Source organism: Pleuronectes platessa, chromosome 24, assembly GCF_947347685.1.
Source record: "Pleuronectes platessa chromosome 24, fPlePla1.1, whole genome shotgun sequence".
In the NCBI taxonomy this organism is placed as follows: Eukaryota; Metazoa; Chordata; class Actinopteri; order Pleuronectiformes; family Pleuronectidae; genus Pleuronectes; species Pleuronectes platessa.
In genome coordinates this window covers 787311-813146 of record NC_070649.1, presented here as the reverse complement: position 1 = coordinate 813146, position 25836 = coordinate 787311, and the positions used below count along the sequence as shown (strand labels likewise).

The 25836-nt window shown below is 49.6% G+C and overlaps 1 protein-coding gene and 1 non-coding gene across 9 annotated transcripts; one reads left to right on the top strand and one right to left on the bottom strand.

Annotated features, from left to right (window-relative positions):
* The first annotated feature begins 897 nt into the window (after window positions 1–897).
* Window positions 898–25385, top strand: LOC128430953 (CLIP-associating protein 1-B). 8 transcript variants are annotated; one of them, XM_053417099.1, is made up of 38 exons: window positions 898–1125; window positions 3435–3513; window positions 3972–4075; window positions 4197–4288; window positions 4416–4491; window positions 5253–5350; window positions 5631–5701; window positions 11209–11349; window positions 11696–11769; window positions 11886–11978; window positions 12056–12201; window positions 12292–12427; window positions 12734–12804; window positions 12914–12973; window positions 13499–13576; window positions 13655–13822; window positions 14026–14060; window positions 14161–14355; window positions 15261–15360; window positions 15425–15624; window positions 16337–16441; window positions 16860–16916; window positions 18867–18964; window positions 19344–19591; window positions 19670–19733; window positions 19906–19908; window positions 20060–20223; window positions 20336–20558; window positions 21584–21736; window positions 21818–21924; window positions 22310–22435; window positions 23100–23268; window positions 23347–23584; window positions 23808–24010; window positions 24083–24211; window positions 24283–24489; window positions 24566–24682; window positions 24785–25385. In XM_053417099.1, exons 1-38 carry the CDS (start codon window positions 910–912, stop codon window positions 24866–24868), a joined length of 4728 nt encoding a protein of 1575 aa, XP_053273074.1. In that variant the 5' UTR covers window positions 898–909; the 3' UTR covers window positions 24869–25385. The 8 variants fall into 8 exon arrangements, with proteins under 8 accessions (XP_053273074.1, XP_053273075.1, XP_053273080.1 ...); XM_053417100.1 differs by lacking the exon at window positions 16860–16916; XM_053417105.1 differs by lacking the exons at window positions 16337–16441; window positions 16860–16916; window positions 22310–22435 and adding an exon at window positions 19055–19078.
* On the bottom strand, window positions 2952–3079 carry LOC128436182 (U4atac minor spliceosomal RNA). Its single transcript, XR_008337947.1, has one exon. It is a non-coding gene; the product is annotated as a U4atac minor spliceosomal RNA (small nuclear RNA).
* Window positions 25386–25836: the final 451 nt, after the last annotated feature.

The following is a 25836-nucleotide window of genomic DNA, read 5'->3' as shown; positions in this document are numbered from 1 at the left end:
AGATACTTCTTACTTAGAAAACAACATGACCATCATAATTATTGCTATTTAAATTTCCCCAAATATTTATAATCAAAAACCAGTTCATCGATCCATGTCTGATCCATAGACTGTATACAAAGAATAAACCCAACCTTTAAAGTTTTTACTGATAGTAATAATGATGGTTGTTTATTATTAATCATCTATAAAGAATCATGAACTCTTATTTACAGTCTATGATCGAATCCTGCTTCTGCAGGGTAGGTGCAGTTCCCGCCTGCTGCCGGCAGGTGTCGTGGTTCTGCCGCTCCCCTCACCGCAGGATGTACGGCAGCTGACATGTGACAAACACTGACTGTCTGTGTGTTGACGGTCTGTGCTTGTGTCTGTTGACCGTTAATGTCTGTGAACCAGCAGCGGAGCTTCCCTCTGTCTGACCCGGAGCTCCGGCACTGACCCGCGGGGCTGAGCTTGAAGCGGAGCCGACACTCGGGACTTTTTCTGCGGGAGCGACCGAGTCCATCCGGCGGGTGAACGTGGACCGGCCACCGGATTAAACCCGGTTCATTGACCCGCCCCGAGGCAGCTGAAGCGGGGCCACAGCCGCCGGACCCACCGCTGACTTAGCTCCGCTGCTAACAGCCCCACCGGGTTTAAGGTAAAGTCAGCTAGCAGCGAGCTAGCATGGGAAGCTAACAGCTCCATGAAGTGCTCCCTTCACTTCCAGCTGCTGATGCTAAGCTACAGGTTAGCAAGATGGCTCCTGCTCATGTGTTCTATTAAACTTGTTCTGCAGGAGCAGCTTCCACCGCAGCTTCATGGAGCCCAGCCCGCCGCCGCCCGCCGCCTCTGAGGAGGCATAACCGCGGAGAGCTCGGCCTGACAGCTGCAGGAGCTCCGGGAGAGGGCGGGGAGGGAGCCGCGGACATGGAGGAGGACCAGGAGGTGCCCCTCGTCAGCATGGACTCTCTGCTGGAGCAGGCGATGCACAAGGACCTGGGTAGGAGGCTCCAGGTGGGGCCGGACCTCCTGGAGATCATCCTGGACCCGGAGCGGTGTCCCGAGCTGGAGCAGGACCAGAGCTCCCTGGACAGGATGGTGGACTCGGTGGCCAGCTCCTGGGTCAACTCCAGCAACTTCAAGGTGAGGACAGGTGGAGCCAACAGGCAGCCCTTGAGCAAGGCACTCCCCTCTCAGCTGCATGGTGGTGTGTAAACACAATGAGAACAACCTGCAGTGAGTTCGAATCTCTCCTGGAAGACAGAAACCAGGAGAAGCTCAGTTCACTTCAGGATGCTGAAGGTCTCACTGTGATGAGTTTCCATCCAGCAGCAGATGTTCGAGTCCCTTTGCATCGTTGTGTGGTTCAGTCCCGAGCTCAGACAGGAGCATGTCCCAGCCCAGTGGAGGTCTCTCCTCCTGATCCAGACCCGCTGGCTGCAGCGTTATGATATTATATTACAGATACAACAAAATAAAAGTAATGGGACGTGATACAGATGTGTTTGTGATGGTGAGAACCTGCAGGAGTTCAGATCATCCATTATTCACTCTGCTCCTCTGAGGCTGAAGTGATCCACGGGCAGAAATAAACTCCTCACAGAGTGAATCTGGACAAACCAGGATTTGAACTGGAAACCTTCTTTCTGTGAGGCTGCAGTGTTAAACACCCACACACATATTTATATATATATATACATATATAAGTATTAGTTACAGATAGTTTCATCTATTGAAATCCAGATAAAAACATCCACACGGTGAATATCTCTATCTAAATCAGTGAAATGCCAGATTTGTCACTGGAGTTTGATCCGACAGGTTTTTGTGTCTCTGATCTAAACCACACACACACACAGACACACACACAGACACACACACACACTGCCCTGGAAACGCAGCCTCCCCAGGCTGTAATGGGGACGGGGCTCCGAGCGTGGAGCTTAATTTACCAGCACCATTAGCCCAGTTTCCTCCACTGTGTGACCGACACACCGGGGAGGAGCGACTTCTAGTCAGCTGCCTTCTCCTGCCTGCAAATGAGTGTGTGTGTCTGTGTGTGTGTGTGTGTGCGTTAGTAACATGTTGTTAGTGTATCCTGCCTGTCATGTGAATTAAAAGCCTGTTCAGACAGTTTAACGATGAAGACTGAAGGTCGACATTTACTGTGAAACACTCAAACTGTCGAGACCTTCTCTCATGACGCCTCCATCCAACAGCTGCTTCCATCAAACACAACTGAATATGAACAACCAGATAAACAGTTATGATAATAATAATAAACTTTATTCATACAGCTCTTTTAAAAAGAGCTTTAAATAGCTGGAACAGGCTTTAATCTATTCATACAAATATGATCAGAGAATAAAATAATACAGAAGGGAAACAATTAGAATCAGCATCAAAACAACAATAATAAAACCAATAAAACATGTGTAATAAATATAGTTTGATGAATAAAGCTGCAGGCTATATTTATTGAATGTTTTCTTTTTATTAATGCAATAACATTACACATAATCGGCCTACTCAAAAACCACACCCACTTTATATCAGCAAAAATGAAATAAAACAAAACAACCGAAGTGTATATAATATAAATAATAATTATCGTGTGGTTCAGTTTCTGTTGCTGAACTTCAACTGAGACTCGTTATGATGATTATGGGATGTACAAATTTAATCTGATTGATTGAAACATGAAGTCGTCTAAAAACGTTCAGTTCCACTTGATCTATTTTATTAAAACTAAACAGATTCAAGTTATAAAACCAGTGCAGGTGATTAAAGTGCTGAAAAGACTTAATAAGGAAAATAAAAATATAAAACATGTGAAACTTCTTTGTGTAAAGTTCAGATGTTGGTTTAACTCAGCTGTATCAGTCCGCGTCCACCAGGTGTCGCCAGATCTGATATGATTCTTTTTTATTTTTAACCAGTTTTTGTGTTTCTCTAATTATTAAGAGAATTTTTCCAAAAATTGCACCAGAACCGAACCGAAGCTCAGTCGGTGCGTTAGTGTTGTTTCATGACGTCAGCTGAGATGCCCTCACTACGCGTTCATTGAGCGTCTCTCTCACCCCATGACAAGGAAGGATACTGCGTCATCACCTGGCTGCTGGTTGTGTACTGGGAGCGGGGACTTCACTCATGGTTCAGAGTGGGTTCACTGGTTCAACCCCCAGAACCACTCCTCACGTCATCAGGTCGCAGCCCCGTGACGTAACACCGCGGTGTCTCTGCGTGTTCCTCGTTCCTGAAGGAGAAACTCCCGGTTCTGTGTGATTACCCAGAATCCTTTGCAGCGCAGATTCAAATCCCTTGCTTGTGATTGGCTGGATCTGTTGTGAACGTCTTTGCTGTCGAGGGATGTTGACTCATGTGTTCCAGTGTGTTTACTTCCTGTTGGTTGTTTGTTTGTTTGTTTATGTGTGTGTTTGTGTGTCTGTCAGGTGGTTTTGTTGGGGATGGACATTCTGTCGGCTCTCGTCACTCGACTGCAGGAGAGATTCAGGACTCAGGTTGGAACTGGTGAGCTGCTTCCATGTGACCAAATACAATCCTCTTCTATTAATCATATTATTTATATATATATATAGAGAAAAGGTTTGTGAATGCATAAAACATATACAGGTAAGTTTTATAATACATTTATTGTGTCATTTTAAATAATAATTAATGTATTTTATTGAAAAATATAGCATTTTATTTTAAGTGGATTTTTCATTTAGATTGAAACAAGTTATTTGATTATTGGTCATTCTATTTTAACATTTATTTTGTTCTTTATATATTTTGTTTTTAATTAGTGTTGCAGACTCACACAGTCATATAAGGATTATGTAAAATAAGACATCACACTTGGACACTTAATAAGAATAAATCCAATAAACACATCAAATGAATAAATATGAGAATGGAATAAAATAAGACCAAAATTATTATATGTTATTATTTATGTATAAACTCTGGTTTCTGTGTCGGCTCAGTTCTGCCGAGTCTCATCGACCGACTCGGAGACTCCAAGGACCAAGTTCGAGACCAGGACCAAGCGCTGCTGCTGAAGATCATGGACCAGGCCGCCAACCCTCAGGTACAGAGTACTTCATATCATAGATTTATAAATGATGTCTTCAATCAGAGGACAGTTTGTTTTGGTCATTTTAATCCTCAACTAGTCGAGACTCAAGGGTTTGTGTAACGTGTGTTGTCAGTACGTGTGGGAGCGGATGATGGGCGGCTTCAAACACAAGAACAACAGGACCAGAGAAGGACTCTGTCTGTGTCTCAACTCAACATTAAGCGTGTAAGTTTAAATTATATAGTTTTAACTTTAGAGTTAATTCAGCTCTGAAATCCACAGATTGTTTCTGTCTCGTGTTTGATTCTTCATCGTGTCTGTTTTCTAATCCTCATCTTTTTGTGTTTTCCAGGTTTGGATCTCAGAGTCTGACGCTGAGTAAAATAGTTCCTCACATCTGTAACCTCCTCGGAGATCCAACCAGTCAGGTACGAGCCGCTGGACACGAGCCACGACTAGAACCACCTCGGTCTTTGTATTCAGGACTGGTGGTCGAGTCATGTGACCGATCAGAACCAATCAGGAAGAGAACGGGGGCGTCTGGGACATCCTTTACAAAAGTCTCAGTTTCTCTTTGTTCAAACTAAAACACGACCATAGCAAAAGAGATGAGTTCTAAAACTAAAAAAATTATAATATGAATATAACGCAAGGATTTCTACATGCTGCCATCTGCTGGTCATATATGAACATTACACCTCAGCAGGGCTGGGTCACACCATGAACCAGACTCTTTGTTCTGGTTCATTTTCTAAACTCATTCCCTGTGAGTGTTAAAGTGTCAGAGTTACTCTGAGTTAGAGTTTGTTGTCCTCTGACGAGCAGCAGACGTCCGTCATCACCGGACCTCGGTCCCGACGACAGGAAGCTCGGCCCAGGAACTTCCTGTCCTGACTCCAAACACACTCACATACGTTAAGCACTTGGCTTCAAGTAAAATAAGAGATTTCATCACTAAAATAATAATTTATTCTACTCTGACTTTATTTTATTTATGAGTAAAGTAGAGACTTGATGAACAGATTTGTAGTTTTTAAATCAATAGCTGGTCAAATGTATTTATAAATACATGTACACAATGCAATGACAGGTTTAAAACATAAAGAAATGTAAGTGAATATTATGATTTTATTGACAGTCTGGTAGAAAACTGTTTGTGTTGACATGTGTTCTCACGGTCGACCTGCAGGTGCGTGACGGAGCCATGAGCTGCCTCATCGAGATCTACCGCCACGTGGGCGAGCGAGTGAGGATGGACCTGGGAAAGAAAGGTCTGCCTCAGTCAAGGTGCGTTCACAGACACTCTGGAGAAACCTGCCTCTAACTTCATTCAGCTCTATTTCTGCTGCAGATGAAGATCATTATCATACAGTGAAAAAATTAACGTGATTTGTTTTCTTGTGACTTTAATAGTTTACGAGAGTTAATTCCGTCGTGTGAATGTGTTCATCAGCTCTGGTGTATTTTGGGATGTGACTTTGTCCTCTTTCACTTTTCTCCTGAGAGCGTCTGCAGGCCTGAAGGCAGCGATGCTTAATTCTCTGTTTGTCCTTTTCTCTGTGTCCAGGCTCAACGTCATCTTCAGCAAGTTTGACGAAGTCCAGAGGTCGGGGAACATGGTCCTGTCTCCTGTGTCGGGTAAGATCAAGCTCCTCCCCCTCCTGTAAGATCAAGCCCCTCCCCCTCCCGTAAGATCAAGCTCCTCCCCCTCCTGCTAGTGCCGTGCGCTCCTGGTATTGTATTTGTTTGTGTGTGGTGTTGTGTTGTCGTCGCGAGCGTCCTGAGGACAAACCATCATGTGACACTTGCTGGTGAAGCTTGTGTGTTTGCTGAGGCTGAAGTTGTTTCCTGAGGCAGAACATGCAGAACGTTTGCCTCTGTGCCCTGTTTGGTCCAGTCCCTCATGTTCCTGAATCCTCTGGGTGGTTGTCCGTCCCTCAGTCTCTGTGCAGACGGTGTGTTTGTCGTCTTTCCGTCAGAATGAAACCTGAGCTGGTGTCTTTGTGCCGTCTGGAGGTGACGAGCTTTCAGTGGCTTCGCTGCAGGAGAAGTGAGACACAGAGAATTTAATGAAGTGATGAGTTCACAGTATCATGATCCACAGAGCCTTTATTGTGAAGGAGCCGCAGGAAGGGTTCATTTAATATTTTATCAGACCATTTGCGAGTCATGTGACCTGTTGTCAGAATGAACAGATAGAGGAGGTGGGCGGGTCCCAGAGAGGAGGAGGCTGAACGTCACCTGAGCAGACGACAGGAGGCGTCACTCTGACCTGGAAACAGAGACGAGACACAGAGGAAGACAAACCTGAGGAAGAGAGAGAGTGAAAGACAAGATTCAAATAAAGAAGAAGCTCAGATAACGAGAGGAAGTGTAGACTCTGCTGTGGACGCCCAGGGGCTTTTATTTTGTAGGAGTGGTGTCAGCTGTTGTCCCTGCAGTCACAAGACCAGGTTGCAGTGGGGGGGAGGGGAGTGGGGGGGAGGAGGCAGTTCATCAGCTGGGGTCGTTGTGTCGGTGGAGACTCGTCCTCCTGCAGACTCACAGCGTGGAGGCGGAGGAGGGGGGGGGGGGTTGAACTCTGCAGGTAAACTCATCTCAAACAAGAACCTGTTCTGGTTCAGAACTGAGCTGCTGCTGTTCTCTGGGTCGGGATCTTTGTGCTCGTTACTCATCGGATCAGAACCAGGACTCTAGACTCAGTGAAGCTGCTGCTCTCGTCTGCAGATCTGTCACCTGACGCAAACATGTAAAGTATTTCAATCATTCTACTTATTCTGGTTTTTACAGTTGAAGGAACTCGGTCATCTCATTATTTACACCTGTGAACAGACGCTGAACAGTCAGTGTTGTTGTGTTTGAAGACCAGTTAGTTAAAGACCAGTTAAACCTGTGAGTTAAAGACCAGTTAAACCTGTGAGTTAAAGACCAGTTAAACCAGGATTATTACTGAACTATGTTTAAATAAACCTCAGTAGCTGTTATTGATAATGTGGAGCTCTTATATTACAGTTACTTAAAGTCCAAGAACGAGAAGAAATCACAAGACCGTGATAAAATCAATAATATTCATGAAAAAGAAAACTATTAAAAGAAAAAATCTGTAATCAATTTAATAATTAATTTAACTATAAATAGTCATCGTTCTTAAAATATCTAAGAAATGACTCCAGCGTCTAAATCATAATCGAAATCAAGTTCTATTGGATTTATTGATTGACTAATTCAGCTCCTAGAAACCAAACAGCTTCTTGATGTTAATGAGGTTATTTCCTTGCTCTAGATGAAAAGTGTTCAGATGAAATAATAACTGAACTCGTGTTCCACTTACTGGTTTCTACTGGTCTGTCCCCGAGCGGCCTGGTCGTCCTCAGAGACGTTCGTTTGTCTTCAACTGAGTGAAGCAGAATAATATAATAATATAATAATTATCTATGTTAATGATCTGTTCACGGTGCAGGTGAAAGTTTGGATTCTTTTGTCAAACCACACGTTTAATAATACACGTTCTTTTATTCTGGGGTTTGATAAACTCTGGACTGAATGTGAGTGTCACCCCCGCCGGGCGCCGTCCGGGGCTGAGAGACGAGGACGGGCTCTCGTCTCTCAGCAGGACTTGGGTTGCAGCGATGGATCCTCCTGAATAATGAAACGCTGTGCAGGGACAGACAGAGAGAGAGAGAGAGAGAGGGAGAGAGAGAGAGAGAGAGAGGGAGAGGGAGAGAGGGAGAGGGAGAGAGAGGGAGAGAGAGAGGGAGAGGGAGAGAGAGGGAGAGAGAGAGGGAGAGAGAGAGAGAGAGAGAGAGAGAGAGAGAGAGAGAGAGAGAGAGAGAGAGAGAGAGAGAGAGAGGGAGAGGGAGAGAGAGAGAGAGATGTTGAAACACGTCAGGTAGAACGACCAATGGCGTCGCTCAGCATCCCCCCCCCAATACACCCGGTGCTTTATGGTCTGTTTGACTCTAAATGATCATAATTCACTAAATGATCATCAGCTGTTTGAAGAAGACTTGAAACTAGAGACTGAGACAGAAACTCCTGAATGTTACTGGTTATGAAGTGAGAAGTAGAGTCACTTTCTATAGACGTCTATAGAAACGACCAGAGGAGTCGCCCCCTGCTGGTCACTGCACAGAACACAGGCTGGTCTGTAATTCCACTGGACTTTTTATTTTGATAATTATAGCATATCAATATCTGTGTTAAAACATTCCTTCATGATTTCCAGCTCGAGGGACAGAAACAGGAAATGACCCTGAATAGTCGCCAGGGACATGGGGGGGGGGGGGGGGGCTCCATAGATTGACAGTGTCTCTAGTTATGTAGTTGTAAACGGCCACAGCCGCTCTGCCCTGAGGCTGCTCTGCACAGGAAGCGGTCGGAGGCCAAACAGGAAACAGGAAGTGAGACGGACCGATGTGAGAAACCCAACAACAGATAAATATAAACCAGGATGAGTTCCACAGCTGATCTTCAGTTAGAGAAGAGAAGTAAAGAAGCTGAATAACAAACAACTGGTTAAACAATCTGTCCAGAATTATAATCATATATATTCTTCATTTGAGACGTATTGATGTGTTGTTGAACTCGGGTCGTGTGGACTGAAGCTTGGTGATCTCTGCCTCCTCACGTCACCTCAGCTCCTGTAGCTCCACACTCTCTCCTGACGTGAGCAGACTGGGATCTGTGGGAAAGTTGTGAACAAAGCCTGGTGCCTCTGTGGGAACGTCCCTCCCACTGTGGTCCCAGCTGGTGGAGATGTGCAGGTGACAGGCGGCGGGCGTTTCCCTCCTCAAAGGCCGAACGCAGCGTTCATCATTCCCGGCTCCTCCTCAGTGTCCAGAGCTGCTTTGTTTCAGTGGCTGTGGGAAACCAGAGCTGCAGGTAGAGAGGGACTGGTGTGGTGAGCTGGTCCCAGTGCTCCCACGCCCCCCGGCTTCTCCCCGGTTCACTGACGCCTCACCTCTCCCCGGTCATTTGGTGAATGTGCCTCGGGGCGATCAGCCGTCGGCCTCCATCAGGCTCCGAGCCGCTGCCAGGAGGAAAGTGACCGGAGGTTCACGACCAGTCACAGTCACTTTGTTCCACTGAGCGATTATCAATTAGTGAGTTTCTCTGTGAGGACGTGAGGATTTACTCTTTTTACTTTAGTTCTACTAAACACGTTGAAAGTAAAACAGTTTCCTCAAACTATAAATAATGTCATCAAATCTTCTGATTTCAGTTCAAAACAAAGTTTATTGAGTTTGTTGTATCTTGTGACAACAACACAGCAAAACAACACATTTTCACTTTTGAATTTTTGACCTAAAATAATATCAAAGTATTGAAAATCCTTCTGTCAACTGTGATGCTCAGATATTTAACAACTTTAGCTTCTTTTGTCGCATGAGAAAGTAAAAACATATCAGTAGTAATACTCCAGCTAGTCAGACTCTCTCTCTCTCTCTCTCTCTCTCTCTCTCTCTCTCTCTCTCTCTCCTGAGTCATCACCACGTTGTCTCCGCCCCTCTTCCCTGGCTCCTCCCACCGGCTTCGACTGCGATTGGAGGGGTTCGTCCCCCTTAACCGACCCCGCCCCTCTCCTCCCATTGGTCCATTCCTCTTCCCCCCCTCCCAAGCTCCTCCATCCCCTCCCCTCCACTTCCTGCATCCTGCTCCTTGCAGCGTGTGTGTCTGTTTGTGTATGATTGTGTGTGTGTGTGTGTGTGTGCTGAAGTGAGGTAGAGGACGGAGACGAAGAGGAAGGTCCTATCGAAGCACATGCTCCCTGACAGGGGAGGAGGGAGGCTCTCGGCTGGACTCCCCTCCTGCCTCCCCCCTGTTCTCTCTCTCGTCAGCTGGAGGAAGAGGTGCGAGGAGCCCAGAGGACGGGAGGAGCACCTGTCTGTCTCTGTCTGTCTCTCTGTCTGTCTCTCTGTCTGTCTCTCAGTCTGTCTCTGTCTGTCTGCTGGTATGCTGAGGAAACTGGTCTGCAGGCGGATCTGCTCCTGTAAGCTGCTGCTGCTCGTCCTCTGGACTCATTCTGCTTGTTGAGGAGACATTTAGTGGAGCTTGTGATCTATGATGGAGGGAAGAGGAGGAGGAGGAGGAGGAGGAGGGTGTGCTGAAGGCTGTGAACCAGGAGAAGTGCGTCCTGGTTGTGTGGAGTGTAAACACAGCAGGAGGGTCCCCGGCCTGCTCTCAGTGAAACAGGACATCGTGTCTCCTGTGGACTTGGAGGACGACTCTGTGTCTCTCTCCAGTTCGTCGGTTTGGTTCCTGGAAGCTGAAGCTGTCGGTTGATTCAGTCCATGTTAAACTTTTCTTGGTTATAAGCTGTGATTTTCGACTCAAGAGGAAGGAACACTCATGAATAATTTGTCCTCCTGAAGACGACCTGGTTTCTCTCTCCTCTGTTGAAACCAGCTGATGTGACTCAAGTCTCCTGAGATCAGCCATTGATCCACAAACAGGATCCAGGCCACATGAGAATATATTATTTTTAGAAGCGGTGGTTTCAGAAACAGCTCATTATGAAAGTGAATGTGTTTCAGTGTTTGTGTGTTGTGTTTGTGTGTTGAACTTCAGGTGAGTTGTGTCTTCTCCTCAGTCTCCTTGTGTTGATATTGAGGTGTTGCACAGCGCTGTGATTCTGCACTGAGGGAGAACTGCAACCTGATGGCACATGATGTGTGTGTGTGTGTGTGTGTGTGTCTCTGAATAATGAAAGAGGATTGATTACTTGTTGTGCTGGGGGGCGGGGGGGGGGGGCATTCAGGGCTCGGCCTTTGTCTCTTTCACTGTTATTTATTTATTCATCCAGCTTTTAGATTTCAGTTCATGGTCGTTTTGTCCACATTATTATTGCAGCCACACGTTTCATATAATCAGAGCAGAGTATATTAACACTGAGGTTTGATCAACAGTCTATTAGTTTGTTCCACAGCAGAGGAAGAAGAAGCTAAACGAGTCCTCCTCTGTGTCCTGGTCCCTTTGGACTCTGGTTGGAAACACAGAAGCTATTGTCTCGTCTGTTTGTCTCTGACCTTCAGCTCCTCGCCACCGGGAGCTCGTTGGTGATGGAGGAATGTGAGTTATGAGCTCCGAGGCTCTGATCCTCTCTGTGAAGCTCCTTGTTGATCAAACCCTCTCGTCTCTGCCTGCAGACAAAAACTTTGAGGAAGATGACTCGGTGGACGCCGGCCGCTCCTCGTCCTCGTCCAAAGGAGCGTTGCAGTCTGGGAAGAAGACGGTGAGCATGGGCTCATTCCGCCGCCCGCCCTCCGCCGCCAGCGCCAAGTCTGCAGGTCAGAACCAGTCACCCACCAGTGACCCACCAGTCACCCACCAGTGACCCACTCACGTTCAACTCTCTTTAATCTTCCATTTGAAATATTTCTCCCAGTTCTCTAAAGCAGATTTAATTTATTAAATGTAATTCATTAAGAGAAGAAGAAACCTCTGAAGCTTTGTTGTTATATAAACAGATTTATTTCTATTTACTGACAGCGTGTTGAGACCTGAGGTGATTCATTATTGTTGAGCGGCGTCTTTATTAGTTTGATGTCACTTCTTATTAAAAACACATTGTCCCAAAGGTTTTGAAGTTTTAAATCTGTCCTCTGGTTTTGTCTCTGTTGTCTCTGATGTCAGGGAGGGACGCTGCAGCCGGAGCCGTGGACGAGGACTACATCATCCAGGCCTTTGAAGACGTCCCCACGGTGCAGGTAACACAACGTTCTTCACTTTGTTCCACATCTTTATCATAGTTATGTTTCATTATGTTATTCAGTTTCCTCTGCTTCTCTCTCTCGTCTCTGTCCGTCTCCCCGTCCTGCTCCAGATCTACTCCAACAGGGAGGTGGAGGAGGCCATGACGAAGATCCGAGACGTGCTGTCCGACGACAAGAAGGACTGGGAGCTCCGAGTGGCGGCGGTAAGACATCCTCACCTCTTCTCTCAGCTCCAGTTTGACGTGTCGGAGAAGAGAACGTTGACTTTCTTCTTCTCCAGCTGAAGAAGGTGCGGTCGCTGCTCCTGGCCGGCGCTCCGGAGTTCGACGGCTTCCTGCAGCAGCTGCGTCTCACGGAGCCGGCGTTCAAGCTGTCCGCCAAGGACCTCCGCTCCCAGGTGGTGAGGGAGGCCTGCATCACTCTGGGGTAAGAGAGCTTTAAAAAGCATGAACCCAAACCAGGTCCTGTAGCGATGCAGAGGAAGTGATCTGCTGGTTCTGTCTCCTCTGTCCTCAGGCACCTGTCCCTGGTGCTCGGCAGCCGCTTCGACCACGCTGCCGAGGCCGTGATGCCCATCCTCCTCAACCTGCTCCCTAACAGTGCCAAGATCATGGCCACCTCGGGCATCGCCGCCATCCGCCTCATCCTCAGAGTACGTGGCAGACATTACACGTTCCCTCGCTCTGTGAGGAAGTCGATGATCACTGATGTTTAATCCTGTCGGAGGAGATCACCTCCAACTTCCTGAAGCCTCGTGGCCTCAGTTCTGGAAGTTACAGCTGCACATGTTGACCAGCAGCAGGATCAGGACGTTAGGTCAACGTTCTAATTTCATAGATTTAAATCACATGTCAGCTCAGGAAGAAAAGCTGACACAAAAACAGTGTTTGACCTTTTGATTTATGTTAAGAAAGAAGATTTGAATTCGATGCTGACTCCAGTTTCTTGTGATTTGCAGCACACTCATTATCCACGACTCATCCCCATCATCACCAGCAACTGTCTCTCCAAATCTGTGGCGGTGCGAAGGTCAGACTTCATGTGCTTCACTTTATTTCCTCTGTATCATTCTGTTTTGAGTTTCAGGTTTATTATAAATGACTCAAAGCTTTAATATGATTTTGTGTTTTGCCTCCAGACGCTGCTTCGAGTTCCTGGACCTGCTGCTGCAGGAGTGGCACACCAGCTCCCTGGAGAGGTGAGTATCCACTGGAATCGAACCCAGGCAGTTGTAAACAGTGTAAAGTTCTAAACGCTGCGTCTGAGGAAACGTGACACCGGCCGGGGGAATCTCTGTGACCCTCCAATCGGCTCATTGTGTTTCCGCCTGGCTGCTTCCTGCCGCCCGGGAGAAACCCGAGCTGACCCCCAGTACGGGGGGGGGGGGGCTCTGGGTCTCATCGATCAGTCGCTCAGCATCGGTTTGAGACTCGTCTCCATACAAATAAAATAAAAAGACAAACTGCATCATCAGCCAATGAGAAATATGGGTTAATGAAAAAAAATGTTGGTGACAGTTTGTATGAATCTAATTGGGAAAAACTGACATCAAACCTTTTTAATTGGCTCAATCAATCAATTACTAGTTGATTGACACTTAAGACAAATGGCGTCTGGTCAGAAATTTATGTAAATCATGTGATTTCACCTGAACGCAGCACTCGAGCCTGTAACGCTGCAAGCTGCCCACAGGGGTCAGTAACGAGTCATGTTCCTCCTGCAGACATGGATCCGTTCTGATGGAGACGTTGAAGAAAGGAATCCACGATGCCGACGCCGAGGCTCGGGCGGGGGCCAGAAAGTGAGTCACTCCTCTAAGAAGTCATGAAGCAGGAAACACACGTGAACTGGTCCTGAGTCTGGTTTTCATCTTCCTCAGGTGCTACTGGTCGTTCCACGGTCACTTCAGCCGGGAGGCGGAGCAGCTGTTCCAGGGCCTGGAGTCGTCCTATCAGAAAGCTCTGCAGGCTCACCTGAGGAGCGGAGACAGCCCCATGTCGCAGCCCACCTCCGACCGCTCCTCCTCCTCCTCCCAGGAGAGCCTCAAGTGAGAACGCTGCTCCTCCTCCTCCTCCTCCTCCTCCTCCTCTCACAGTCTGTTTTCAGGCTGGTCGATTTGTTGAGTTGTTTCAAGTTTTGCTTCTGGACGATGGGAAAAAAGTCACAAAGTCATAACTAGTCAAATGTTCTCTGTAGTTCAGGCTCTGGAAACATCTAAAAAGTATTTTAATAATATTTCTGTCTCCACAGTCGCCCTCTGCCGGTGAAGAGCAGCGTTGGAAGCAGCTCAAACAGATGTAAACACTTAATTTAAATCAAACATGAATGTGAACACGTTTTCTCTTTCACGTGTTTTTCTGACTTCATTGTCTTTGTGTCTTTCAGCCAAACCTCACCAGGCCTCCCGGACGCCGGCGGCAGCCTCCTCTCCCGGTGCCCTGCAGCGCTCCCGCAGCGACGTGGACCTGAACGCCGCCGCCAGCGCCACGGCTCGAACCCGGATGACCTCAGCCCCCTCCTCCTCCTCCTCCCCCTTCAGCTCGGCCTCCGCCCTCCCCCCCGGGTCCTACGCCTCCCTGGGTAAGACGCTGACGCTTCACAGTGGTTGGTTCTTTTCCAGCTGAGCTCTGTGGATCATTTGAATCCTCTGGATCAGAAGGTGCATCTCAGAACTTTGGACCAATTTAAGAAAATATTCAATTAGTCAATATTTTCCACAAAAACATCCTTTTGGTAAATATCTAACTTGTCTCATGACCGGGCTCACGTCATCTAATTTATTATGATTTGATTTATTATTGACACGTGGGACAGTTAATATGATCACTGGGATGTTTGTGCAGTGGAGTCTCGTCTTCATCCAAATATCAGGTGACACGTTCACCTCCGGCAGGAAGTCAGGTTCAGGACCCTGTCCTCAAACATACCTGCAGACTAACCTCTTGACCCCTGACCCCTGACCCTTGTTGTGTCTCTCCCGGCCCCGCCCACCTGTCAGACGACTCGTGGTCTGTTAACTCAGACGGTAAGATGTGTGGGGAATGATCCGTGGCCCCCTGCTGTGTTTCGATCCCCTCATCAGTGCATGGACTGTCCACGCATGGTGTTACCGTCTCTGTCCGTCTCTGTACAGCCGAGGTTAAAGGACGGAGACAACGAGTCGTTGGAGACAAGTCGTCAGTTAAACAGACGACAGGAGAAACTTAATTAACCGTCTGGATCAAGAACGTTGTCGTCCTCCTCCAGTTGTCCTCCTCCAGTTGTCCTCCTCCAGTTGTCCTCCTCCAGTTGTCCTCCTCCTGTTGTCCTTATTTCAGGTCCTTCAGTCAGTCCCGGTGGTGTTTCTGTCTTTCGTCTCCGTCTGTCCCTCGTCTCATATCTTCAGTCTCAGTTTCACTCTTGTGTTGCTGCATGACGGAAAGTGTTGATTCTGAACCAGCAGCAGCAGCTTCATACTCACAGCTTCCTCCCCCCCCCCTCCTCAGGTCGAGTTCGAACCCGCAGGACGAGTTCAGGAAACGCTCCGTCTGTGACAGACAGCCGGGGGCGGAGCCGGGGGAAGGTCGTCTCACAGTCCCAACGTGAGTCCCTTCTGCCTCTTGTGTCTTTCTAAATGTCTTCATTCTGTCCTCGCTCTTTAAATCTGAAGTCTCGTCCTCTGTGTCTCAGCCGGCAGTCGCTCCGGTTCCCCGGGTCGAGTCCTGAGCTCCGGCTACGGCAGAACCCCGAGACCGGCGATGGGCCCGGCCGCCGGCAGCGCCTCCACCAGTCTGACCGAGAAGGGTCGACCCAGAGGTCACCGCAGCCAGGGCTGCAGCCGAGAGACCAGCCCCACCAGATCAGGCCTGGGTGAGGACGAGGAAGAGACTAGAACATGGAAGCATTTCAAACTGATCTCAATGTCCTCAGACTCGTAGAGAAGTTGAAGCTGTAGATTCAGAGTTTCAGCTGAAAACATTAAATTAATTAACTTTAAATCAGACGGTGATTCAAGCTCTAAAGTCAAATGGTCTCAGTGGAACTCAAAGAACTGAAGCTTCAGTCAAAGCAGCAGCTGGAACAGAATTAATGTCACTGAAGTGTACATATTAAGTAAAAGAACCAGTTTGACCTGATTCACATATTTAAACATATATAAGAGTTTGATGAAGCTGCTTGTCAGTTTCACTGGTTATAGATTAAAACCAGATTAACTAGATTTTCGGAGGAAAACTCTTTTAAATTAAAGATGAATCAATCGAGCAGATCATCTTTTCAGATTTAGTGTAGTGTAATAACATCTGGAGAAGAAGGGGTCACTGGTGTTACTGGTCCTGGTGAGTTAACCCTTGGTGGTGGTTTCTCCCTGAGGACGACTTCACACGTTAACACTCCTGGTTCCTGCTCCTCGCACTAACCTGCCGCCAGCCGGAGTCTCTCCCTCTCCTCCCGCCTCCTGACTAATGTCTCTGCAGAGCTGGATGTGCTACGTGCTAACTGTCCCCTGCACTGCTGTCTGTCTGTCTGTCTGTCTGTCTGTCTGTCTGTCTGTCTCCGTCCCTCTGTCTGTCTCACCCTCCAGCCCGGAGTCGAATCCCCCGACCGAGCATGAGTCAGGGCTGCAGCCGCGAAACCAGTCGCGAGAGCAGCCGTGACACCAGCCCCGCCCGGGGCTTCTCCCCCCTGGGTGAGTATGGTCCTGACGCCCCCCCCCCCCCCCCGACTCCTGCTCCTCTCAGCAGAGGAGACAACAACATCTGGAAACTGAGACAGATGTGTAGAGCTGATGTTTATATAACGTAGGAATCTGAATTATTATGAATTGAATCATCCTGGATCGATCGCATCTTGTCATAAATCTGGTGAAGAGACGCTGACACGTTAAATCAGTTTTTTATTCTCCTCTTCATCACCGTCTCAAACTCTCTGGCTTCCCCTGGAATCAGCTGATGAAGGAAACCAAACCCTGGATCAATGTTCTTCCTGCACGTTTCTCCACCTGCTCTGTTTTAACGCTCTGTTCTACTAATGGTCTCAGATCAGTGTTTGAATCATCAGCTCTGGTCTGAATGGTTTTATAACTGCGGTGGTGTTTCCTCCTCCAGCGACTCGCCGTCACTCCCGCTCCACCAGCGCTCTGTCCTCAGCAGAGTGTTACTCAGGTGACGTCCTCAGCAGCAGGTTCCCTGCGTCTTCCAGACAGAAGCAGAGGAACCAGAAGCTTTGATCCTCTTTGTCTTCCAGACAGAAGCAGAGGAGTCAGAAGCTTTGATCCTCTTTGTCTTCCAGACAGAAGCAGAGGAGTCAGAAGCTTTGATTCACTTTGTCTTCCAGACAGAAGCAGAGGAGTCAGAAGCTTTGATCCTCTTTGTCTTCCAGACAGAAGCAGAGGAATCAGAAGCTTTGATTCACTGCGTCTTCCAGACAGAAGCAGAGGAACCAGAAGCTTTGATCCTCTTTGTCTTCCAGACAGAAGCAGAGGAGTCAGAAGCTTTGATCCTCTTTGTCTTCCAGACAGAAGCAGAGGAGTCAGAAGCTTTGATCCTCTTTGTCTTCCAGACAGAAGCAGAGGAATCAGAAGCTTTGATTCACTTTGTCTTCCAGACAGAAGCAGAGGAGTCAGAATCTCTGATTGACTTTGTCTTCCAGACAGAAGCAGAGGAGTCAGAAGCTCTGATTGACTTTGTCTTCCAGACAGAAGCAGAGGAGTCAGAAGCTTTGATCCTCTTTGTCTTCCAGACAGAAGCAGAGGAATCAGAAGCTCTGATTCACTTTGTCTTCCAGACAGAAGCAGAGGAATCAGAAGCTTTGATTCACTTTGTCTTCCAGACAGAAGCAGAGGAGTCAGAAGCTCTGATTCACTTTGTCTTCCAGACAGAAGCAGAGGAATCAGAAGCTCTGATTCACTTTGTCTTCCAGACAGAAGCAGAGGAATCAGAAGCTTTGATCCTCTTTGTCTTCCAGACAGAAGCAGAGGAGTCAGAAGCTCTGATTCTCTTTGTCTTCCAGACAGAAGCAGAGGAATCAGAAGCATTGATTCACTTTGTCTTCCAGACAGAAGCAGAGGAGTCAGAAGCTTTGATCCTCTTTGTCTTCCAGACAGAAGCAGAGGAATCAGAAGCATTGATTCACTTTGTCTTCCAGACAGAAGCAGAGGAATCAGAAGCTTTGATCCTCTTTGTCTTCCAGACAGAAGCAGAGGAATCAGAAGCATTGATTCACTTTGTCTTCCAGACAGAAGCAGAGGAGTCAGAAGCTCTGATTCACTTTGTCTTCCAGACAGAAGCAGAGGAATCAGAAGCTTTGATCCTCTTTGTCTTCCAGACAGAAGCAGAGGAATCAGAAGCATTGATTCACTTTGTCTTCCAGACAGAAGCAGAGGAGTCAGAAGCTCTGATTCACTTTGTCTTCCAGACAGAAGCAGAGGAGTCAGAAGCTCTGATTCACTTTGTCTTCCAGACAGAAGTAGAGGAATCAGAAGCTCAGATTCTCTCTGTCTTCGTGGGTCTGGCTGACGGACTCGTCTGCTTCTTCATGCATGAGCACCATCGACCTCGAGTGGAAACAATCACCAGACAAACAAGGCTTTTCTGTTGGTTGTTTCTTCTTTCACTCGCCTGCAGGGGGCGACACCTCATCAGCCTGCTCTTCACAGTTATAAATATTAAGTTGCTGCGACAGCTCCTGGTTTTAGTTGTGAAGATTGTTGTGATCTTTAATTTGCATATTTTTGCCTGATGTCTCTTTGTGTTAAATATTTGTTTTCATGATTTCCTGCTTTGTGCTTCGATCTGAACGAGTTCTTCATCCTCATTGTTTCATGATTACTTTTGATTGTTTACTTCTCATCTGTATTGTAGTTTTACTTTTCAAGCAACATGATGCAACTTGTTCTCCAAAGCTTCTGGTCTCTGAATCTCAAACAGTTGATTTAAGACCAAACCCAGTAATGAGTTCAGACTGGATCCAGTAGGACAGGACCAGGACTCTCTCCCCCCACTGGTCCTGGTCCTGTTAACTTCCTGTTGCCATGTTGCAGCTTCACATCTTCCCCGTTGAGTTTCCTCCTCTCGTTTCTCTCGTCCTGCTCACGGTGGTTCTCCTCTGTTCAGACCGACTGGCCCATCAGGCTCGGATCTCGGCCTCGGTCGACGCCATGAGGATCCTGAACACCGGCACCGAGGTGGAGGCGGCGGTGGCCGACGCGCTGGTGAGAAGTCAGACATGTTTTTGAAGGAACAAAGAAATAGAAACGATGTGTTCACTGATGTTGATGATGTAACTTCCTCTTTGATTCCAGCTGTTAGGCGACTCCAGGAGTAAGGTACATGAATCTGGACCCGTCCTCTCTCTGCATGTAGAGCATGAGCTTTAGACTCAGAAACAGAGTTCAGCCTGAAGCTGTGCACGCAGCTGTTAGTGCACGTGAAAGTGTTTCCAGATGTTATGACCTCATCTCCTGATCTGTGACCTGCATGTGTGTGTAGCTGCATGTTGAAGCCTCTGGTTGTAGTTTGCATGTCTCACACGTTACTTCTCAGTTCTGTGTGTGTGTGACTCACTCTCTCTCTCTCTCTCCTCTCGCTCAGCGGAGGCCGGTGCGGCGGCGCTTCGAGTCTCCGGGCGTCTACTCAGACGATGATGCTAACAGCGACGCCTCCAGCGCCTGCTCCGAGCGCTCGTACAGCTCACGCAACGGAGGCGTGGGGCCGCACTACCTGCGCCAGACAGAGGACGTGGCCGAGGTGCTGAACCACTGTGCCAGCGCCAACTGGTCGGAGAGGAAGGAGGGGCTGCTGGGCCTGCAGAACCTCCTGAAGAGCCAGAGGATGCTCAGGTGGGAACACGTGGAACCTTGAGAAACATCACTTTAGGTTTCTGTTGATGATTGACTGGTTGTGTTTGTGTCCGGCAGCCGCGTGGAGCTGAAGAGACTCTGTGAGATCTTCACCAGGATGTTTGCAGACCCTCACAGTAAGGTGAGACCCACTGAGTGCTCCTGTCAGGCAGCAGCCAGGAGCTGGAGAGAAACCACTCAGATGAATAATCCTCCAGATCATCTCACACTTTATGTTCCGTACGTTCTCACACTCAGAACTAACCGTGTGTTTCTCTGTTGCATGCTGGTCGCTGCTGGGACTCTAACACCAGAGAGTAAGTGTGACTCACCTTCTGCTGCTTTGTCCCAAACAAACACTGTGAAGAACAAAGAGCTCTTTGTTCTTTCCTTGTCTTGTTTCCTTCCCTCTCTCCTCTCGTCCACCTGTCTCACGTCTCCTTCCCATCGTCCCTCTGTGCGTCCCAGGTCTTCAGCATGTTCCTGGAGACGCTGGTGGACTTCATCGTGCTGCACAGGGACGACCTGCAGGACTGGCTCTTCGTCCTGCTCACCCAGCTGCTGAAGAAGATGGGCGCCGACCTCCTGGGCTCCGTCCAGGCCAAAGTCCAGAAGGCTCTGGACATCACCAGGTCAGACTCTTAAACTCTTATGCTCCTCTCCGGTTTCCCTCTCAGGGTTTTGTGTCTCCACGCTGTCTTATACTTCCTGTGTCTCTTACCTTTGTCCGTCTCCTCTCCTCAGAGACTCGTTCCCGTACGAGCAGCAGTTCAACATCCTGATGCGTTTCATCGTGGATCAGACGCAGACGCCCAACCTGAAGGTGAAGGTGGCCATCCTGCGCTACATCGAGGCTCTGGCTCGACAGATGGACCCGTCCGACTTCGTGAACTCCAGCGAGACGCGCCTGGCCGTCTCACGCATCATCACCTGGACCACCGAGCCCAAGAGCTCCGACGTCCGCAAGGTAGGAGGTCGGGTCGGCTGCAGCTCCAGAGCCAACTCCAGAACCACCCCCCCCCCCTTCTGTCACCTCTTCAATGTCTTCAATCTGTGTTCCTTTGTTTGCTAAGTTTAGTTCTTTTGTTTTGTTTCCACGTTTTGTTCCAATTGCCATTTCTACCAAACACCACCGAACCCCCAGACCCTTCACAACTGGGCAGGGGAGGATTTCTCAGGCCGACCCAGCACTGTGGCCTCTCTGCCTGGGGAGGGTAACCTGGAGGAGAGGTGCAAGCAGGTAGAATCCCACTGCACGACCGGGGCTCGTAACCCGCTCTAACCCCTGAGCCGCCGCCGCTCTGCAGAGCCCAGCAGCCGCTCTGTCGGTTTAACAGAATGAAAAGAAGCTTTACGACTCTAACCGCTCTAAACACTAAAGGAAGTGATCTGTGGTTGAATGGAGTCGAGGACTGAGACGTGTCAGCTGCTGCATGAGCTGCTGCTGAAGGCGTCGACTCACTCCACTGATCCAGAACTCAACTTCAGTTTCTTCTTCAGAACGTTTCTGCATGATTTTCTATTTTTTCAGAAACGTTTTATATTTCCTGAAGAAACTTGAAGCAGAAACATTTAGTTTCCAGCTTTTGCTTAACTTACTTTTTATTTTGAGGCGAACCGACGATCTGCATGTGCACGGCCACAGATGTGCTTCTTATCACCAGATCTACTGTAATAATAATTAACCAGTTTCTGGTTCGTTAATAAGAATCCAGGACGTCTTTCAGAGATTAGATATTAATCCTTTGTTCAGGTGGAGATGTGTGTGATCAGCCTGTGTCTCAGGAACAGGGTCAGTTATTGTATTACTGCCCCCCCCCCCCACCCATGGGACAGAGTCGTTCCAACACAAATACTGTTTGAATAATTCAGTTACAGAGATTTTCCAGCTCAAATTCTCTGTATTTCACAGCAGCAGCCAAACAGGAGGAAGCAGTGGAGATAAATCATGTGACCTTGTGTGTGTCTGTGTGTGTGTGTGTTTGTGTGCAGGCGGCCCAGGTTGTGTTGATCGCTCTGTTTGAGTTGAACACTCCTGAGTTCACGATGCTGCTCGGAGCTCTGCCCAAAACCTTCCAGGACGGGACGACCAAGCTGCTGCACAACCACCTGAGGAGCGCCAGCGCACACAGCGGCATCTTCATGGTAACACACTAATACACACAGTTATCTTATGATGTTGTGTGTGTGTGTGTTAATCCAGTTGTGTGTTTTGTGGGTGTGCAGGCGTCCCCCAGTAACTCGATGGGTCGGCCTCCTCCTCGTCAGCCCGGCAGCCGCAGCAGTCCCCTGACCTCGCCCACCAACTGCTCCCACGGAGGACTGTCCCCCAGGTGCTCACACACACACACACAACTCACACACACACACAACTCAAACACAGACTCACAACCTCAGATTCAGAGCTTCAACTGGCTGCAGCTTCTTCAGTCCCACAGGAAACACACAAACATCAGAACCAACTTCTGTGGTTTAAGTAGAAGATAAATTCAAAGTATACAAAGATATTAAAACAAAAGTGTTTCAGGTAAAGTTTAGTTTGACAGTTTGCTGCTCGTACTAACATCGACTGAGAACAGAGCTTCTCCTTTTATTCCCACTTTCCTCATGTTTCTATCTCTCCTCCTCTTCTTCTTCTTCTTCCTCTTCCTTTTCCTCTTCCTCTTCTTCCTCCTCCTCCTCTTCCTCCCCCTCCTCTTCCTCCCCGGCCGGCTGCAGTCGGTCTTGGGGTTGGAGCGCAGACGGTCTCTCCAAGTTCCCTCCCCCATCCTTCCCCTCTTCCCCTCTTCCTCCCCCCGCTGCCCACTCCTCCCTCCAGGTCGTGCGGCGAGCTTACTCACCCAGGTAACCCCGCCCCCTTTTACCTCCTCCTCCTCCTCCTCCTCCTCCTCCTCCTCTGGGGTTCCACAGTGAGACAGTATAACGGACGCACTGTGGAACCTCAGACTCACAAACACTCGTCTGTCTTCACTTTGCTTCGCTGCTTCCTCCATCTGCTCCTACTGTCGCTTCCTGTTGTTCACTTCCTGTTGTTCACTTCCTGTTGTTCACTTCCTGCTTCCTTGTCTCTGAACTTAAAGCGTCAGCAGGTGAGAACGTGTCTCTGTGCTGTCACTCACCTGCCTCCACCTGTGTCACTGGGCCTACATGCACGGCCATGCACGTGCACCACACTGAGCTGGACTCTGCACGGATACAAAACAAACATGGAGGATGTGTAGAACCACTTCCTGTCTCGCTGACGACCTTTGACCCTCAAAAACCTTCTCAAGGAAACATCTGGACCCAGTTTCATATTCCAGCTGATTCTTTAAGTCAGTTTTAAATTAGTTTGGTCCTGATTCACAAAGAAATGATAGAATGAGGTGATCCTGGATCAGTTTGAAGAAGGTTCTCAGGAACCTTTACAGAACGTCAGAGCGTCCACATCCTCCTCAGATCCAGAACCATTCTCGTTCCTCTGAGGATGAACCCTCTACTAACTGTGTGTGTGTCCCCCCCCCCCCAGCATGCTGGAGTACGACAGTGAGAACCTGAACTCGGAGGAGATCTACAGTTCCCTGCGCGGCGTCACCGAGGCCATTCAGAACTTCAGCTTCCGCAGCCAAGAGGACGTGATGGAGCCGCTGCGGCGCGACGGCAAGAGGGACGGCACGGTGAGCGGGGGGGGGGGATCTGTACGGTGAGTGGACGGACAGAGACGAGAGGGACAATGAACCCATGAGCTTCTCTCTTCTCTCTCTGTGGCTCTTCAGTCCGGAGTCGGGGCGTCCTCGGACTCCGACCCCCGGCTCGGTGGCGACCCGCTGGAGGGCGGACGCACGGCGCTGGACAACAAGACGTCGGTGCTGAACACGCCGTCTCCTCGGTCCTTCGCCGGCCCGCGCTTCCGGGACTACAATCCGTACAACTACACGGACGGCATCAGCGCGCTGGACAAAGCCGCCCTGAAGGAGGCGCTGTACGAGGACGCCGTGGAGCAGCTGAGAGACGGTCGGGCTCCAGCTGCTGGATGTTTGTGTTTCCTCCTTCACTTTGTGGTGTTGTGTGTTATAGTTTGTGTTTCCTCTCACAGGCCGACGACAAGAATCCGTGGAGAACAAGATCCAGAACCCGAAAACCTTCCCCGGTAAAGACACGACACGTTTGAGTCCAGATGTTCAGACAGAGAAGATCAGCTCGTTTCTAAACTGTGTGGTTGACCTTTGACCCTCAGCGGGCCCGGCCGAGCAGCTGGAGCTGGTGGGGGGGCTGCTGAAGGAGCTGTCCCAGGGCCAGGCGGGGGAGCGGGGCCCCGAGGAGCGCCGGCACACGCTGCTGGAGCTGCTGAAGGTGGCCCGGGAGGACAGCCTGGTGGTGTGGGACGAGCACTTCAAGACCATGCTGCTGCTGCTGCTGGAGACGCTCGGGGACAAAGACGTGAGACCTGATCTCCTCCCGGTGACTGTGAACCGTCCTCTGAGCCGCTCTGACCTCCCTCCTCTCTCGCAGCACACCATCCGAGCCCTGGCGCTCCGGGTCCTGAAGGAGATCCTGAGGAACCAGGCCCCGCGCTTCAAGAACTACGCCGAGCTGACCATCATGAAGACGCTGGAGGCTCACAAGGACTCGCACAAGGAGGTTCGGACCCGTCTCTCTGAGCACCTCCTGGTCCTCTGCTCCCTCTAACTCTCTCCCCTCGTCTGTTGAAGGTGGTGCGGGCGGCGGAGGAGGCGGCGTCCACGCTGGCGGGCTCCATCCACCCGGAGCAGTGCATCAAGGTCCTGTGTCCCATCGTGCAGACGGCGGACTACCCCATCAACCTGGCGGCCATCAAGATGCAGACCAGAGCCATCGAGCGCATCACCAAGGAGCCGCTGCACCAGCTGCTGCCGGACATCATCCCCGGCCTCCTGCAGGTGAGGCTCTGTTCACACGTGCTCCCTGTGGAGTCGGCGTTCGATGCCGTGGTTCACCGAGTGGTCTCGTCCGCAGGGCTACGACAACACGGAGAGCAGCGTGAGGAAGGCCAGCGTCTTCTGCCTGGTGGCCATCTACTCTGTGATCGGAGAGGAGCTGAAGCCCTACCTGGCTCAGCTGACCGGCAGCAAGGTACCAGCCCACATCTCCTGACCGCTAAGGATTGTGGGTAAACTGACTGCACAGAGAATCCCTGTTAAATGTGACCTTCAACCTTCTTCTTGTCTCCAACAGATGAAGCTCCTGAACCTCTACATCAAACGAGCTCAGACGACCACGAGCAACAGCAGCAGCTCCTCGGACATCTCGTCCTACTGATGCTCCACCAGCTGATCCCACTTCCTGCTCCTCCACCAGCTGATCCCACTTCCTGCTCCTCCACCAGCTGATCCCACTTCCTGCTCCTCCACCAGCTGATCCCACTTCCTGCTCCTCCACCAGCTGATCCCACTTCCTGCTCCTCAATCAGCTGATCCCACTTCCTGCTCCTCCACCAGCTGATCCCACTTCCTGCTCCTCCACCAGCTGATCCCACTTCCTGCTCCTCCACCAGCTGATCCCACTTCCTGCTCCTCCACCAGCTGATCCCACTTCCTGCTCCTCCACCAGCTGATCCCACTTCCTGCTCCTCCAGCAGCTGATCCCACTTCCTGCTCCTCCACCAGCTGATCCCACTTCCTGCTCCTCAATCAGCTGATCCCACTTCCTGCTCCTCCACCAGCTGATCCCACTTCCTGCTCCTCCAGCAGCTGATCCCACTTCCTGCTCCTCCACCAGCTGCTCCCACTTCCTGCTCCTCCACCAGCTGATCCCACTTCCTGCTCCTCCAGCAGCTGATCCCACTTCCTGCTCCACCACCAGCTGATCCCACTTCCTGCTCCTCCAGTAGCTGATCCCACTTCCTGCTCCTCCACCAGCTGATCCCACTTCCTGCCCCTCCACCAGCTGATCCCACTTCCTGATCCTCCAGCAGCTGATCCCACTTCCTGCTCCTCCACCAGCTGATCCCACTTCCTGCTCCTCAATCAGCTGATCCCACTTCCTGCTCCTCCACCAGCTGATCCCACTTCCTGGTCCTCAATCAGCTGATCCCACTTCCTGCTCCTCCACCAGCTGATCCCACTTCCTGGTCCTCAATCAGCTGATCCCACTTCCTGTTCCTCCACCAGCTGATCCCACTTCCTGATCCTCCACCAGCTGATCCCACTTCCTGCTCCTCCACCAGCTGATCCCACTTCCTGCTCCTCCACCAGCTGATCACACGTCCTGGTCCTCAATCAGCTGAT

What these genes read in the sequence shown, in the direction of transcription:
- LOC128430953 (XM_053417099.1), top strand. Translation starts at nt 910, where the DNA reads ATGGAGGAGGACCAGGAGGTGCCCCTCGTCAGCATGGACTCTCTGCTG. An exon ending in CCATCCGCCTCATCCTCAGA is followed by an intron (nt 12,428 to 12,733) that starts GTACGTGGCAGA and finishes TGTGATTTGCAG; the next exon opens with CACACTCATTATCCACGACT. An exon ending in TGAGCGGGGGGGGGGGATCT is followed by an intron (nt 23,269 to 23,346) that starts GTACGGTGAGTG and finishes GTGGCTCTTCAG; the next exon opens with TCCGGAGTCGGGGCGTCCTC.